The sequence below is a fragment of the Euprymna scolopes genome, chromosome 40 (genome assembly GCF_053919585.1).
Source record: "Euprymna scolopes isolate OS-2025 chromosome 40, ASM5391958v1, whole genome shotgun sequence".
Lineage (NCBI taxonomy): Eukaryota > Metazoa > Mollusca > Cephalopoda > Sepiida > Sepiolidae > Euprymna > Euprymna scolopes.
The window spans coordinates 45,387,596-45,405,408 of record NC_136521.1 but is presented as its reverse complement, the minus strand read 5'-3'; the positions used below and the strand labels follow the sequence as shown (position 1 = coordinate 45,405,408).

Here is a 17,813-nt window from a genome sequence, read left to right as displayed (position 1 = left end):
CATACAATATAACCTGTTTTCGATAATTTCATTTTTAATGTCTTGATTAAAGTGTACAAGTACCAAAATTATCACTAGGTGGCCAGGAAGTAGGTGCTCATTTTACGTTAAATTTATATAGAAAAGTGATCCTCACTTTTTAAAAAAAGTAATTTCTTCATCTCTTGAAAACTATTTCTCTGCGACACTTTTAACGTATATATTTATTTTTAGCACTCCTGAAAACCCACATCATTGTAAAGTTTTTTTTTTTTGGAATTGGAAAAAAAAAATTTTTTTAAACAAAAGGAATATTTATAAACATAAAACTCATTTCCAGTTTTTACACAACCTCAGTATTACAAACGTTTACCATTAATAGGTGCCTATTCGTAAAGATTATCTGTTTTATATAATATTTAAAAAAATGTCATCGTCTGAACTTTAAAAAAAAAAAAATAGTCGTTAAAATCAATATTGGAAAAAAAATCTAAAAGTTAAAATAAGTAATCTCCCTTACTTTACCACCCTAAAGTAAAAATAGGACCAAGATTTCATTAGAATTTTTATTTTAAATATTCCCCAAAATAACATAATGTTTAGTCCCAATGTGAGTGAAGTGAAATAAAAAAAATGGGAAAGATCGTGCGAAATTTTCGCGTTGCATTGTGGGTAGCACGTGTCTTAATGTTTACTGCACTGCATTGTGGGAAAACCGGAAGTACACCGAGAAAAAAGAGAGAAAGAGAGAGGTAGGTAAATATAGATAGATACATAGAAAGAGCGAAGTAAAGAAAAGGCGTAAAGCCAAAATGGCGACGGGTTACTTAGACTTGCGAGAAAAACTACGAGAGACAAACTACTGGAATCATTTCAACAGCCAAGAGTCGCGCAAACGACGTTACTCTCGAGACCAGTTGTTGCCGGAGGGTCATTATGGCAAGGGGAGGTACCACAGTTCAAGGACATTGTCTGGGGAGGGCGCCGTTAATGGCAAAAATACGTCCTCAACTGAAGAGAACGAACAGTTACGAGAGGCTGAATTACGCAACATTCACTCTGGGATTAAACAGAGACGACTATTCAACATTTGCCAGTGTGAAGGAATTGAAAATAAAATCGATGAAGTGGTCAACCTAGGAAAGAAGGGTCACTACAAGGACCATACAGTCGACAGGGCCCCATTGCGTATCAAATATTTCTTTGGCGAGGGCTATACGTACGGGTCCCAACTTCACAAGAAGGGCCCCGGCATGGAGAGGCTCTACCCGAAAGGTGACGTCGACGAGATCCCCGATTGGATCGAAGAACTTGTTATCAAGCCCTTATGTGATGCTGGGGTCGTCCCCAAAGGTTTCATCAACAGTGCCGTCATCAATGATTACCTGCCCGGTGGTTGCATTGTTTCCCATGTGGACCCACCGCACATATTTGACAGGCCCATCGTGTCGGTCTCCTTCTTCAGCGATTGTACTCTGTGTTTTGGGTGCAAGTTCTCCTTCAAACCAATCCGTGTATCCGAGCCAATACTCAGCCTTCCCCTAGATAGGGGATGCGTTACCATTCTCAGGTTAGTGCACTCACCTTGCTTACCTTTTTAATGGGGAATGCCGAGGGTAGAAGATTCGGGTTTGTTTTAGTCATAGGTACGAAAAATGGTCAAAAACAAATGTATGACAAATGTTATCAAAGGCAAGATGAGTTACTTACTCTTCTACCTATCGGAAAAGTTTTTAGCGTTTTTACTCACGTTAAAACATTTATTCGATTCGAAAAACAAATAGTATCAAGCGTTACGTGAGGACAAATTTAGAAGTCTTGATAATAACTTAAAATACAAAACAAAATACTGTTTAGAAACCCACCCAATAAATGGTACCATGGCATTTATTAGGTGGGGTTCAAACAATATTTTGCGTTATTTTTAAGTCCTTATCTAGACTTCAAATATTTAGGTGTCAAATCGCAGCCATTTTTCTTGCTTTCACGTAATGTTAGACTGTTTTTCGAACCGAATAAACGTTTTAAAATGAGTAAAAAAACAAACAAACACTAAAAACTTTTCCAGATAGGTAGAAGAGTAATTTATCTTGCCTTTGATAACATATTTTTTTTTTCATGACTACTTTTTCGTACCTGTGGATTGTAGAACAACCCCGAAGATTTGGGGGGGGGGGCGTTTTGCAGTATAGACAACAAAACAAAAAGTGGTAAAAAGAAAAACTTTTATAACAAAAAAATACCTCCGTTACAAAACACCATCCTCTCCTCATGTTAAGAATGGCTTTCTAAACGTTATTTCAGCACGATTCAATAAAGTGCATACTGCGTAAGTGTTTACGTTGAAACACAAGTAGTGCCTAGTGTTACGTTAGATCAAGAAAAAAATGTCTGATTTTGAGACTATTATCTAGGGAATCTCGATAATTGCCCCAAAATTGAAAATTAAACAAAATTCTGAAATCCACCCAATGTTCCTTTGACATTATTTTTTTTCTTTTCTTTTTGAAATAGGAACCAAAGTACGGTATCTATAAGAATTACAATTTTTAAAATGAGATCCCTTCAAACTTCAATTCGGCTTTTCTTTTTTTTTTTTTTTTTTTTTTTTTTTTTTTTTTAGATCAGTGACTGACTGACTCCCTTGTTTTTTTTTTTTTTTTTTTTTTTTTTTACGGGCGGGTTGCATAAAAATGTAGGAAAATATAATTAAAAAAACATGAAACATTTCTAAAGGTTTAAGAATAATCAGTAAAAATGGGGAAAACGGCACTTCTGCATGTCAGTAACATATTAGCAACAGAGACGAGTGACGGCCCGTTCTTCGAAAGAGAACTGACGTCTAGCGGCCATTATGTGAACCTCAAATATAAACAAGTGTTTACGATAACGCAAAAATATATAATAAAATAATAAAAATACGAAACCTTTATAGATTGTTTATAGATATTTTTTTACGGTGCCGGCGGTGCGCCCGTGCGCCGTGCGGTGCGGTGAGGTTGTATAAAAATATAGCAAAATATAATTTTAGTTTGCACGCATTTTTAGAAAAGGAAGAGTCATCGACCCCTGTTCTTTGGCTGACAAGTGACATCTGTCGGCTATTATTGAAACTAAAAGACACATTCTCCTCATGCCACTGACATGCAGAAGTGCCGGAAAAAACTATTTTATTCAAAAATAATTTACATGATTGAAATAGGAATCAACCTTAGTATTTTACCATAATACGAGGTTTATTATTATTTTTCGATGACAACGCCAGCAACACCACCGGTCGGTCGGGTACATTTTGCAAAAACATTTGCATGGCGAAATGAACCCTCTATCTATAAGAATTAGAATTTTTAAAATGTGATCCCTTCAGACTTCAATTCCGCTTTTTAGATCCATGACTCCCTTAAGCAGCAGCACAATAATAAATAATAATAAAAAAAAAAATTCTACTTTTGCAGTGTAATTCCACCCAGAAAGTACTCTGGTGCTTAAGGTAGTTGACAGATCGATGTTTTAAATATTGTTTTAAGCAAAAAACAATATTACGCACTTAGTTGTCATGTCGAAAATAGTAACATATCCAAAAATTACGAAAATTCATTGAGTAGAATAACTAGTGTTGCTTTTTTGGTAAAAATGTTTACCGTAATGACAACAAATATTGCACGCCATTGCGATGTAATATAAAATATTCATTCCGATCTATGTACCCAGTGTGGACTTTTCACTGTCTACTTTATAACGTCTAAGAAAAATACAATTTTACCCAATTTTCTGTAAAAATAACTATAAATAACTTTCTACTCGATGAAATTTCATAATTTTTAGATATATTACTATTTTCCACGTGGCAATTATAAGTACGTAATATTGTTTTTGCTTAAAACATATTAAAAGGAATCGATCTGTCAATTCTATCTCCAAAGCAAAGCACTAAGTACTTTTTCGAAATAACTACTCGTATTTTGGGAGCATAACCTTGTCTTTAAAATCTGTAGATTTAAATGAAAAAAATTGTTTTGATTATTGTAAATGATGCTTATACTTGTATTGATCACCGTCATGGTTTTTCCCTAATATTGACTTGGTAAAACTGCAGTTTAGTGGCCTGAAAATGATACGATGAAAAAATTACGTACAAGCGGTAAATATTGTTTTATTTATTTATTTATTTATTTATTTATTTATTTATTTGGGTGCTTCTACACTTTATTGCCGAAATTGGAGACGCCATTTTATTTCACGCACCTGCTCTCCAAATTTAGGGGAGAACATTATATTAAACTATGGCCGAAGCATGAAAATAAATAACAAAAAATTAAACTTCCCGAAAGAACTATGAAAAAAGATAAATAAAGTGAAAGAGAACATATATCCGTAATGTTTAATTGGAAATGTTTCGATTTGATTAATGAGAACGGGAAAGTTTTTCATGTAACATTTTTTTATTATTAAAAACAGAAAATGAAATGACATATTCATAATGGTTTAAACTGGGCGAGCGCCATTTGAAAACCAAAACAAAACATTTATTGTATAAAAATTTATCAAAATATAATTGGAAAAACATTTATTGAAAAGTTTGCGTAAGAAAAAATATAATTTTAATAAAACAATTTTGTAATGAAAGCAACATAAATTTTTTGGGTTTGTATTACTGTACACATTGATTCGAAAAGGTTGTCAAAAAACAAATATATAACAAATGTTATCAAAGGCAAGATAAGTTACTTTTCTACCTAACTGGATATATTTTTTTTGTGTTTATTCACATGTTTATTCAGCTCGAAAAACATGCAGTGTTTACCGATGTATGTATTGGAAAATTCAAAATGGCGCCCAACACCCTCTTTAACACGGTAAGTTTGGGAAAAGGTGTTATAAATAATAAACTAGACAAAATACTATTAAAAAAAACACCGAATATATGTCAACTTATGTCACGGTAACATATAATGAGCGAATTTCTAACAGTATTTTGTCTAGTTTATTATTTATAACATCTTTTCCTGAACTTACTGTGTTAAAGAGAGTGTCGGCCGCCATTTTGACATCGGTAAACACTGAATGTTTTTCGAGCCGAATAAACATGTTACATTGAATAAAAACACGAAAAATATATCCAGTTTGGTAGAAAAGTAACTTTTGATAACATTTATTTGTTATATATTTGTTTTTTTTACAACTTTTTCGAATCTGTGTACAGTAATACAAACCCATAAATTAACTTAAATGATTGTTTTTTTTGTTTGTTTGTTTTTTTTTTCTTCTTTTTTTAACGGGGAAGTGGGTTTTTTTATTTTTTATTTTGTTTTAACTGCAATCGTTCTCCAGTTTAATATTTTATTTATTTCATGCTTCTTCGGCCATAGTCTCCCCTGGATTTGGAAAGCAGGTGCGTGAAATAAAATGGCGTCTCCAATTTCGGCAATAAAGTGTAGAAGCACCTTTATTTATTTTTGTTAAGTATTAGTAAATGAGGAATCATTTCGAGTTAAAATCTACTTAGTATTACTCTTGTAACCTTAAGTAGAACACGCTTAAATGTGTACATCCCATAACTTCCGGTTGTATAAAGATTCCACTTTTTTTTATTTATTTTCTAGTGATTATTTTAGTTTATGTTACTCATTTTAAAGCGTGATCTTAAGCTTACAAGCGTAATTATTAAATCAAACGGATTTTTAACTGGAAAGGTTCCTCGTTTTTTACTAATATTTAACAAAAGAACAAGATAAAACAATATTTATCGCTTGAACATAATTTTTAATTGCATTATGTCTTAACATTGGTTAACAATGTTAACTTAACATTGACATTAACAAGTTACGACAGAAGAAAGTCAAAACCACACAAAATGAAACCAGAGTTCCGAGAACGGAAACCACCGATTTATTTTATATCGTACAATTATTTATTTATTTTACTCGTAAGGAATTGACACTCAGAGAATTTCAGTTCTTATTGGCGAAGACTTCCGAGTTAGTCACGGAAATTACCGAAGCATTTTTCGATTAAAAGCTACATTTATTAATTTTTTTTTTATTTTAAATATTATTTTGAAGTTTGGCGGACCTGAACGAGCTTTCTCTCCTGTCGTAAAATTAATTCCTTTTCACATTTTCTTATTTTTTTCTGCGGATTATCGTCAATAACACGCTTAACTTTCAATATATATATATATATATATATATATATATATATATATATATATATATATATATATATATATATATATAATTTTCGCAAAGCTAGTTTGATGACTTTTAACGTGGGAATCACTTTTCAATTATAACGTTATATTAAATTGATACCCCACTTTACGGCCAATCACCAAACCTCTCCTTATTAAGCTGTTTTTGTGGTGTAAAAGAAAAATCGGGTTTGTATTACTGTACACATAGATTCGAAAAAGTTGTCAAAAAACAAATATAACAAATAAATGTTATCAAAGGCAAGATAAGTTACTTTTCTACCAAACTGGATATCTTTTCAGTGTTTTTATTTTATGTAACATGTTTATTCAGCTCGAAAAACATACTGTTTACCGATGTATTGGAAAATTTAAAATAGCACCCGACTCTCTCTTTAACACGGTAAGTTTAGGAAAAGGTGCTATAAATATAGAACTAGACAAAATACTATTAAAAACCCACCGAATATATGTCAACTAGGCACCGCCAAAACTGGGGGGGGGGGCAGGTAAGTACTTTTTGACGGACCGTCTTTTTAAAAATCTACCAAAAATCAGGTAATTATCCGATCAATACGAAATTTTCAGCGATTATTAAGAGAAGAATGAACTTTATAACAGTGTACTTATTTTTCATAAACGATATATATATATATATATATATATATATATATATATATTTTTTTTTTTTTGCTTACAACCCCCCCCTTGTTTTGAGGGGGGTACAAATATGCTTAAAATAATCATCTGAAACTGAACACAACATATTGTGTTGTTGTAAGGGACAGAATTATAGATAAAAAAAAATTAAAAAAATTGTTTGCATACCTTATTTTGACGTCTGAATATCAGAACTTCGATTGTGTTTAATTATCCTGCTTTTGAGTTTTGAAGTGTGAAATTCGGTGAATATGTTAAGTAAAATAATTAATTTAAGTTAAGCACAACAAAAAAATTTTTAATATTTATATGAAAAAAGCCATTTTAAAATCTTTGATAAATAAATTAATAATTTTTTTTTTTAGCGAGCCGAATAATGCATGACCATTATTAAACAGGGCATGCTTTGAAGAATCGATATAAAAAAAAAATTCGATAAATACTGTGCCCTTTGTGTTAAAAATGGCATTTTTTTCGATCCCGTTTGAAAACGTTTGCCGCCTTTCGACTACGGTGGACCAAACGCGCTGAAATTATTTTTTTTTATTCTGCTTTAAATTGCGCCCCCCCCCCCCATTTTGGGGAGCCTGGCCCACATACACATTAAAAACCAAACTCATGCAAATGGTCACCCATCTGGTACTGGCCAGCCTCAGCTTAATAATACATTGAAATTTTCGTCACTGAAAAATAAGTTTTTTTTGGCCTGTTTGGTCTTCCATAGTTTGCTTTTTATCAAATGCAAACGTAAACATTGTCGATCTAGACTCTAGATCGACGCGAAGTAACTGGTTGCCTATATGAATAAGTGGAATTATTTGAAATCCAGGGACTTATATTATAATATTTTTGCATATTCTCTTACAAAATCATCCTAAATCTTAGACAACAAATAAATTATTTCAAAAACCTTTTTTTTTTTTTTTTAAATATTTATGTACGTTTTTTTGTGCAAGACAAAAAATGTCAATTAACTTTTTGGGAAAATTAAACATTTAAAATTTAATTAAAAATAGTAGAAAAAGTTTTACATTCTGTTTTCTATATGATAAAATTCAGGGTTTTATCTTTCTGGAAAGAAAAAAGTTACTCAGAAATAATGGATTTTAATAAATGTAATTTCCTTTTAAAAAACAACAACTTGATTTTTCGGCCATCTTTGGCGGTGCCTATTGTCAACCTCTATGTCACAGTAACACATATTGAGTGAGTTTCTATCAGTGTTTTGTCTAGTTCTATATTTATAGCACCTTTTCCCAAACTTACCGTGTTAAAGAGAGAGTCGGGTGCCATTTTAAATTTTCCAATACATCGGTAAACACAGTATGTTTTTCGAGCTGAATAAACATGTTACATTAAATAAAAACACTGAAAAGATATCCAGTTTGGTAGAAAAGTAACTTATCTTGCCTTTGATAACATTTATTTGTTATATATTTGTTTTTTGACAACTTTTTCGAATCTATGTGTACAGTAATACAAACCCTGTTTTTTGACAACTTTTTCGAATCTGTGTACAGCAATACAAACCCGAAAATCTAATAGAACATTATAATTTAAAAGTGATCCCCCACGTTAAAAGTCATTAATAAAAACTTTTTTCCTGCTAATATGAAAGGTAAGTCTGTTATTGACGATAATAATTTTACGGCAGGGAGAAAAGCTCGTTCAGGTCCGCCTGAAGTTTTTTAAACCCAACCCTTCGCATGCTTAGTGTTCCTATTTACTTGCCTCCCATCGAAGGCAGAGTTAGACACAAGTCGATTTTTAATGTGGGGAAACTCCAGCTCCCCAAAATGGGTACTCTAGAAAAAAAAAAAAATTGCCTCAATCTAAAATTTCTCCTCCACTGATCGAAGTTAGAAAAGGCGAAGTGTAGTATCAGAACAGATACTACACTTTGATTCTAGCCCAAAAGATCAAGGTGCTTAGTGTTGTCGGCCTGGAACTGACTCTGGATTCTGTCTGTGGTTAAAGTTAAATTATCCCCTAGGAAGGGTTTTTTTTTTTTTTTTTAGAATTTCGACTAAAGTGGAATGAAACAAGATGAACAACTGCTCTTCATAGAAGACTAGCGGGGGTACCTGGCGTTGCTCGAGTGTGGAGAGATTTTTATCGTAAGGGTAATAGCAGCAAGGAGGGGGGATTAGCTGCAGTAGCCAGGCTCGAACCTGTAACGCTAAGAGGAAAAGGAGGTGAAAAAAAGCAAATACTTTAGTGGTTGTCTCACCCATGCGACTTGCGATGTCATATGCCTTCAAAATAACATACTTTATACATATCGCGAGGCGGGAATGATTTTGCAAAAATGTTGACGCAAAAAACTGACTGCCCCTCTTGGCAAAACGGCTCAGTTGATAGTCAAAGAATTAATGTTTTTGGACAATTAGGGGATATTTGTCATCCGAGAGATTGATCTTTTTTTTTTTTTTTTTTTTTTACAAAGGAATCACCACTTATCAAGCCCCAGAGGCCACCCGAGGATAAGAGTTAAAGAGTGTACAATAGTCAAAGGGACAATATCATAGTGTAAATTTGGTAAATTGGATTACTTAAGGAGAACGACTCAAGAACTTCTTTACATTGGACTTGAAGACGGCAATATTGTAGTCAGCTGGAAAGCAGGTAAATGGAAGAAAGTTCCACAGGTGTGCAGTTCTATGAAAGAAGCTTTGTTCATGGAATCTATGTTTAGGTCTAGGCACAGAAAGAGTTGGGAAACTACTGCTAGTGTTTTCAGCTAGATGAATGTTTCTCGTGAATGTTTGACGAGAGGGGGGGGCCATATATTGGAGCTCAGACAAGCACCTCACATGAAAATAATGATAAAGCAGAGGCAGGCTCACAACGTCTTTTCTGTGAGAAAGAGGTTGCAAGGAAGAGAAAAGGGCATCCCCCACTAGACAGGATAAGATCTTTCTAGCAGCTCCTGCCCAGATGTGGCAACAATACTCCATCCTTGGATGTACCTGGCTCTTATATAGGTATAGAATTGCATCAGCAGGTAAATATCTACTGGATTGATAGGATCCCACCATTTTTCCAGCGACCTTGGCAACAGATTCGATGTACATGTTCCATTTCAGGTCGGGAGTAAAGGTCAAGCCCAGAAGCTTGTCAAAACATGGAGCCTTTCTAAGACGAGAGGCATTCATTTCAATTGATGCCAGATTGGGATCAGAACGTTGATGATGTAAACATAGAAGCTTGGTTTTAGATGCATTAAAAGTAATCAGCCACTTTTTCCCCCGTTGTACCACGTGCTCACGATCAAAGGAGAGAGAATCAGAGAGGACTTTTTCGTTTATGGCCTTTGATGTTCTGCTGTAGATGGTAGTGTCATCAGCACAGATGTCTACAAATGATTTAAGAATGTAATTTGGACGATTGTTGATATAGATCAGGAAGAGAGTCGGACCTAGGATGGACCACTAAGGGACTCCAGCATTAATACTAAGAGCTTCTGATTTCTGCCCATCAACCACTACTCGTATGAACCTATCAGAGAGAAATGATTTAATAATTGAAGACATTTTCAGCTATACCATAGCTGGAGATCTTGTGAAGTAGATCTTTATGCCATACCCTATCAAAAGCCTTTGATATGTCAAGAGCAATTGCCCTAGAAAGGAAATTTGCTAATCCTATGAAATATAATTGTTATAATCTAGCCGAATGGAAACCATATTGTATATGTCACTAAGGTTATTTTTGCTGAGGTGGTTGACTACTTCTCTATTTAAGATTTCAGTAACTGACTCGTGACACACAGGAGGGTTATTGGTCTGTACTGAGAGGGATATGACCAATCACCTGAATTCTTAAATACGGGGCATACTGATGAGATTTTCCAGGGTGTTGGGAAACAATTCTCCTTAACACAACTCTTAAACAGCTTTGTAAGTATGGGAGCTAGTTCTGTTTGAAGTTTTTTCAGCACTATAATTGGAATGCCGTCAGGGCCAGTTGCTTTACTGGAATCAAGGTTTTTGATTAGCTTGGCAACATCATGCACAGATATTTGTATGTCACATACAGGAGGAAATACAGGGGTTTGGTGTACTTCGTCGCATAGGGTAAAATTAGCTGCAAAGTTCCTGGCAAATAGTTTGGCTTTGTTTGATGCTGACGAGATTACCTCAGGTCCATTGATGATAGTTGGGATAGAGCACATGCTTCTGTTCAGGATCCTGTTTGCTTTTTGCCAAAACTGGTAGGAACCAAGCCACTGCTCAACCACTTTGGACTTGACGGACTGTGCATACAACTCTCGTGTTCTTCATTACTCTTTTACAGTGGTTGCTAGCAGTCCTGAAAGCGGCTTTAGTCTCAGTACATCTGTTACATTGGAAGCAATGGAAAAAGTGATTCCGCGAAGAATCATGGCTGGCTGTTAGGTTTATGGGGGAATTTTTTCGAGGGTATGAAACGATACTGATTTTGTCAGTGTTCATTGCATGTGTCAAAAGTTTTTGGGAGATATACTAAGGCACATTTTGCTTTTTATTTGATAAGACTAGCAGGGATACCCAGCATTGCTTGGGGTTATAAAAACAAAAGAAAAGATTAAAATGTGTAACTTTAATTCAAAGCTTCTTTCTACCTCTCTCTTGAACTGCCTTTCTTTCCCTCTTCCTTGTTAATCCACATCCCTCTGTCTCACCCTTTCATCTCCACTCAGCCCATTCCTCGCTTGTTTTAATGTATTAAAAATAATGATGATGGAAGTCCTTCACATTTCCTTTATATATAACTAGCCTGAGTGCCCGGGTGTTTGGAGAGGTGTGTTGAGCAAGAAAAAAAACAAAAAAATGGTAGGAGGCAGGCAGGCTCGAACCCGTACTGCGAAGGAGGAAAAAATAAGTGGCATCTTTGTCGTTGCGTCCATTGTCAAACCAGAAGTGGTAAAGATTTAAATTAAGGCTAGTCAATCAAAAAGAGGGGATGACTTTCAAAAATATCGGCAAAAAAAAAAAAAGCGACCCCTCCCTGAAGAAAAGTGCCCAGTTGAGGGTGAAGGAATTAATGTTCTTAGCCAATGTTTTGATATTTGTTGTCCGAAGGATCGAGGTTCAAAACAATACCGATCTCATGAAAATCTGATGCCACCGTCAAATGTTTTAGGCAGACATATAAACATACACACATGCATACATTTAAACAGACAGGTGAGATTTATATCATAGAAGTCAAGGCTCTATGAAAAATTTTATTATTGTTGACAAGTAAATATTTTCATTTACTAGCCGAACCCATGTGATTTTTTTGGGAATAAAAACTTTTGATACACATGACCAGCACTAACAAAATTGGTATCGTTTCAAAGCTCAGACTCTCGGCCAACAAGTATCCAAAAATTGGTCAAAGACATTCCTTCTTTCACTATCAACTGGGCCGTTTTCTACAAGGAGGGGGTCACTTTTTTTCGTTGACACTTTTGCAATGACTAGCCTTATTTCGAAACTCACCGATGCTGATTGTCGCGGTGGGCGTGGGGTCTAAACAGTTGGCTTTTTTCACCTTTTCTTCCTTTGTGTCATAGGTTCGAGCCTGCCTGCCTCCCTACGTTTTTTTTTTTTTTTTTTTTTTTAGGGCTCTATTGCTCATTACCCTTTCTCCTCTCCACACTCAGGCAATGCCGAGTACCCATGCTAATATTTATTTATTTTATTTTATTTTTTTTTTTTACAAAATTTTGGTTTTGCTTCTGGCTGATGGCATCCAAATAACGCCCCCCCCCTTTTCACAATTATTTTTTTTTTTAATTAGTGGATTTTATGATCGGTACCTAAGGATTTTTCTGTATTTTTTTTTTTTTTTTTTTTATTAAATGCAATTCTAAATATACACTGAATTTTATGTTGATACTTGAAGGTATAAATATTCAAATTTCTTTAGTTGTTTTTTTTTTTCTTTTTTTTTTAACCTTCGTTAAAAAAAGAGTATATTATTTCATTAAACCTTTTATTTCTTAAATTTTATTTTGCTCGTTTTATTAAAAAAAACTAAAAAAAAACCCAAAAGATTGAAAAGACATTTTTCACTATATAATAATCTTTAAAAGGTTGTTAGTGAAAAAACAATCACCAAAAGATAAGCGTTTTATTATTTCTGGCCGCCATTGGAAAAAAAATCACTTGCAAATTGGACTGTTTCATTATATTTCAGGAATATTAGTTAGGACTTCAGGTTCTTCTTCATAAGCCCTGTGCCACCTATGATAACTGGTATGATTGATATCTCTTTAAGATTCCAGTTTCTTTTCATATCATACATGAGACCTTCATATTTGATCTGTTTCTCCTTTTCAGCTCTGTTCAGACCTCCATCATTAGGAACACTCACTTCAGCCAAGGTTGCTACTCTTTCTTAAGATTACAAAATGTGGTGCTTATTAAGATACAGTCGACAGATCGTTTTGTTTTTGTTTTTTAATATGTTGTTTAAAAAAAAACATATTACGTACTTAATTGTCATACCGAAAATAGTAATATATCCAAAAATTATGAAAAATCATCAAGTACAAATTTATTTTTTTTTAATTTTCTTCGTTTGAAGATTGTAATGCTGGGTATAGGGCAGCCCAACCAGCTGCCAACATTGCCCTGCTTTTTATTGAAACCAACCGAGAGCTCTTTTTTAGTATCCTCCTTGTTCCCTTAAGTGCAATTGTCTGGATCTCTTTTGCACTTAATTCACCAGGAATATTAGTTAGGTAGAACTTCAGGTTCTTCTTCATAAGCCCTGTGGCACCTATAGTAGCTGGTATGATTGATATCTCTCTAAGATTCCAGTTTCTTTTCATATCATACATGAGACCTTCATATTTGGTCTGTTTCTCCCTTTCAGCTCTGTTCAGACCTCCATTATTAGGGGCACTCCCTTCAACCAAGGTCGAAACTCAGACATTCCATATAACTATGTCAGGTTTGACAGCAGCATTTTCAAGGTAGGTGACTGTAGGACTGGATTGTTGTGTGATCTGTGTTTATCCAGGATGCTGTCTGTTTTATGGAAATAGTCAGCTCAATCCATTCAAGGTGAATGTCACCAAGTTAAGTCAATCCAGTCAGGATCTGCAAATTTTCATGTAGAAATGAAAAGCTACAGGTCTTTACATTGTGAGTGAAACAGTCCCATTTGCAAGTGATTTTTTTTTTCCAAGTGGCGACTAGAAATAAAAACATTTATCTTTTAGCAATTGAGTTTTTTTTTTTTTTTTTCATCGATAATCTTTCAAAGCTCATTACTTAGTGTAAAATGTCTTTTCAACCGTTTAGTTTTTTAATAAAACGAGCAAAGTCAAATTATTTAAGCAATAAAAGTTTACTAGAACAATATACTCTTTTTTTTTTATTATTAACGAAGATTGTTTTTTAAAAAACAACAAAAAACTAAGGAAATTTGAATGCTCATATCTTCAAGTCTTAAAAAAAATTTTGTGCATATTTTAGAATTACATTTACAAAAAAAAATAATACAGAAAAATCTTTATGTACTCGTAATGGAACAGATATCATATTCCAAAAATCACATGGGTTCGGCTAGTAAAAAAAAATATTTAGTTGGCAGAGGTCAACTAGAAATAAATTTGTCCGTACAGCCTTGAGCTATGATTGAAAAATTCAGATTCACTATATTTTATAAAGCGATTCTGTTAGCTGATTAGTTTGTCCTCATTGGCCCTGGCTACAAGTATAAACATACAAATCGCTGTGATCATATGAATATAATATGCTAAAAATATTGCAACAGTTTAAGATACTTTTCATCCACTTGTGCGGTTCATTTCTCTCATTAACTGGTAGATATCATTATATAAATAATTAACAAGTCTTCCAGCCTCAAACTTGGCAAGCCAAACAACTTTTATAGCCGCATATGAGAAATTTTTACTTCCTTAGCCTAACAATCATGCTTACAAATACAATTTTTCTTTCTCCTCTAGTTCCCTGTCTGAAGATACTAGCTTCTTAAAACATAGGTTTCCAGAAGGTGACGGCGTTTCACTTTGGAAAGCAAAGGTTTCCAGAAGGTGACGGCGTTTCACTTTGGAAAGCAAAGGTTTCCAGAAGGTGACGGCGTTTCACTTTGGAAAGCAAAGGTTTCCAGAAGGTGACGGCGTTTCACTTTGGAAAGCAAAGGTTTCCAGAAGGTGACGGCGTTTCACTTTGGAAAGCAAAGGTTTCCAGAAGGTGACGGCGTTTCACTTTGGAAAGCAAAGGTTTCCAGAAGGTGACGGCGTTTCACTTTGGAAAGCAAAGGTTTCCAGAAGGTGACGGCGTTTCACTTTGGAAAGCAAAGGTTTCCAGAAGGTGACGGCGTTTCACTTTGGAAAGCAAAGGTTTCCAGAAGGTGACGGCGTTTCACTTTGGAAAGCAAAGGTTTCCAGAAGGTGACGGCGTTTCACTTTGGAAAGCAAAGGTTTCCAGAAGGTGACGGCGTTTCACTTTGGAAAGCAAAGGTTTCCAGAAGGTGACGGCGTTTCACTTTGGAAAGCAAAGGTTTCCAGAAGGTGACGGCGTTTCACTTTGGAAAGCAAAGGTTTCCAGAAGGTGACGGCGTTTCACTTTGGAAAGCAAAGGTTTCCAGAAGGTGACGGCGTTTCACTTTGTTGATTATCTCTCATTACTAACCAGCTGAGCGTTACCATTATTGACCATATGCCATTACTAACAGCAGAGGTGTACTATTGTTGAGCAAGGTAAGAGTCTATCAGCCACATGTATGTAGTGTGATGTATGAAAAATGTGAAACCTGTCCATTGAGGATATGCATTGCATGGATAGAAAGAAAAAGGTGCGTGAGTTTTAAATACGTGTTTAGTTCTGATGACCACAGAGGAAGGAAAACTAAATCTGACAGAGGAAATTTTTAAGAACAGGAAACTTTGTTATTGAAACTGGTGAAATAGCTTATTTCTTAATTAAATTTATTAATTTCCTGCTCTAGTTGGGCACCCGTCATGATGCATCAGGGGGAAGCTTCACATGCCTCCTCCCAGAATCTTGGTCCACAATACATTGTAGTCTACATTGCACTGTAGAGAAGCTATTGTTGATTTTAAAGACTGAATAAGAGTGGAAAGCTTGTGTGTGAGAAGAGGAGTCCAGTAACAGTACTTGTTTCCTGCTTAAGCATTGCGCACACAGTCCTAGGTCCTGTCGGATCCCAGCCCTTTAGGTAAGTTTTTAAGCTTCTAGACTCTTAGCTAGTAAAGTGAATGAATTCCCCTCCTCCCTGATAATAGACAGCTTCCAAGATTTCCACTCCCCATTTTTATTTCTTTCTGTCCTTGTCCTTTATCCCCAACTAGTGGGCGGGGGGGATACCTGGTGTTGCCCGGTGTTTGTAAGTGTAAAAAAAAAAAAAATATATTTTGAACCTTTGACAAACCGGAAGGCAGAAAAGAAAGTGAATGTGATATTTTACCGTTACGTTAGGGAGACATAGGAAGTGAAAAGTGTTGAAATTTAGCGATGTTGATGAAAGAGTTGACTTGCAGAAACGAACGTTGGCTGGAGACCAATTCAGCTTTCTGCCGTTTCATTTATTTGTTCCCCCCCCCACAATGTTGGCGAAAACCAGCTCCTCATAAAAAGGGAGTGTCCAAATGAATAGCAATTGTGTGATATGAGGGGTTTTCCTGACGGTGATCAAAGCTGATTGCTTTCTGGACGTCCTGGTATGAAAGGCCGGGAAGCTGCCCCCGCTTTCATATGAAAAAGTCAAGCAAACATGCGGGAAGAAGGAATAGCTTGAATTTTATAAAAGTCGATCGGAATAAATCTAGAGATGATGTTGCTTCGCAAACCGTACATATTATGATCAAGGGAGTATATAAAAAGTTCGAAAACATAGTACCCCCCCCCCGAGAACCCCGGTGAAAAAAAAAGCGTTTGGTGGACATACAAAAATGCACACGGTCGTTTTGTCTTCTATATATCTATATGCACTCATTTTGGAAGGACTCTACCCACTCTCCAACTCCCTCTTTCTTTTCACTCACACTTAGGTTCCACTCCTACTTAGAGATTGACCTGCTTGTTTTCAGCCAACTGAAAAACAGTGGGTGGTCTTTTATTTAGAAAGGATTGGAGGGAAGGCTTACTAACCAATTTTTGCTGTTTCTAGTTCATTCCTTCTTCAATACTGTAAATAATTCAATAAAACTGTTTTAGATTTGTGTGTAGGACAGTTCCTGGAGTGAATGTGGTATTGTGGTGACTGAGAAATTTCTAGTTAAGAGTAGGATAGACAATTTTAAGTATTTGAGACCAACGATACTCATTAAACCTACACTTTTGAATGGCCTTGTGCCTAATTTGTTCAGTATGGATTTTTATAATTTGTGCAAAGTTTAAAATCCGAAAGTCAAGTATCATTGTTCACAAACAAAAATATTCATTCTTACTTAGTAGTTTCATACAAAAATAAATGGTGATAAATCTGATGTCGCTAAGATTACAAACTTTTTATTAGCGAATATCATATTAAGTTATTTTTGAGTCATGCCTGGTTTTCAAAATGTTCTCTTTGTTTAAAAACTTGTTCAAGCCCTATTACGAAGGTCATGTTTTTTCCCGCCCAGGTAAGATTGACTCTTCAGGAAAATGTATTTGGAGGAGGAAGGTAAGTTAAATCTAATACATGTAACAAATCACTTCATAAATTGTTTAACGTTTTTATAATATACACCCACTGCAACTCACTGAAGAATTGAAATAAACTGGATAAATAATTAAAAAGATTGTCAGATTGTATTAAAAAAATGTTTTAAATAGATTTCAATTTTTTCTTTTCTTTTTTTGCTTTCTTTCCCTTTCCCTTTTTCCCTTCCTTTTTCCCCTTTTTCCTTTCCTTTTTTTTCCTTTCCTTTTTTTCCTTTCCTTTTTCTTTTTCCTTTCCTTTTTTTCCTTTTTCCTTTCCTTTTTTTCCTTTTTCCTTTCCTTTTTTTCCTTTTTCCTTTCCTTTTTTTCCTTTT

The 17,813-nt window shown here is 34.8% G+C and overlaps 1 protein-coding gene across 1 annotated transcript in view; it reads left to right on the top strand.

The window, feature by feature from the left end:
* The first annotated feature begins 663 nt into the window (after window positions 1–663).
* LOC145265520 (RNA demethylase ALKBH5-like) overlaps window positions 664–17,813 on the top strand; it is a 50,908-nt gene continuing 33,758 nt past the window's right edge. The window contains exon 1 of the mRNA XM_080121434.1: window positions 664–1,549. Within this exon, the coding sequence (XP_079977560.1) occupies window positions 792–1,549 (758 nt within the window). The 5' untranslated portion in view covers window positions 664–791. The remainder of the gene's footprint in view (window positions 1,550–17,813) is intronic.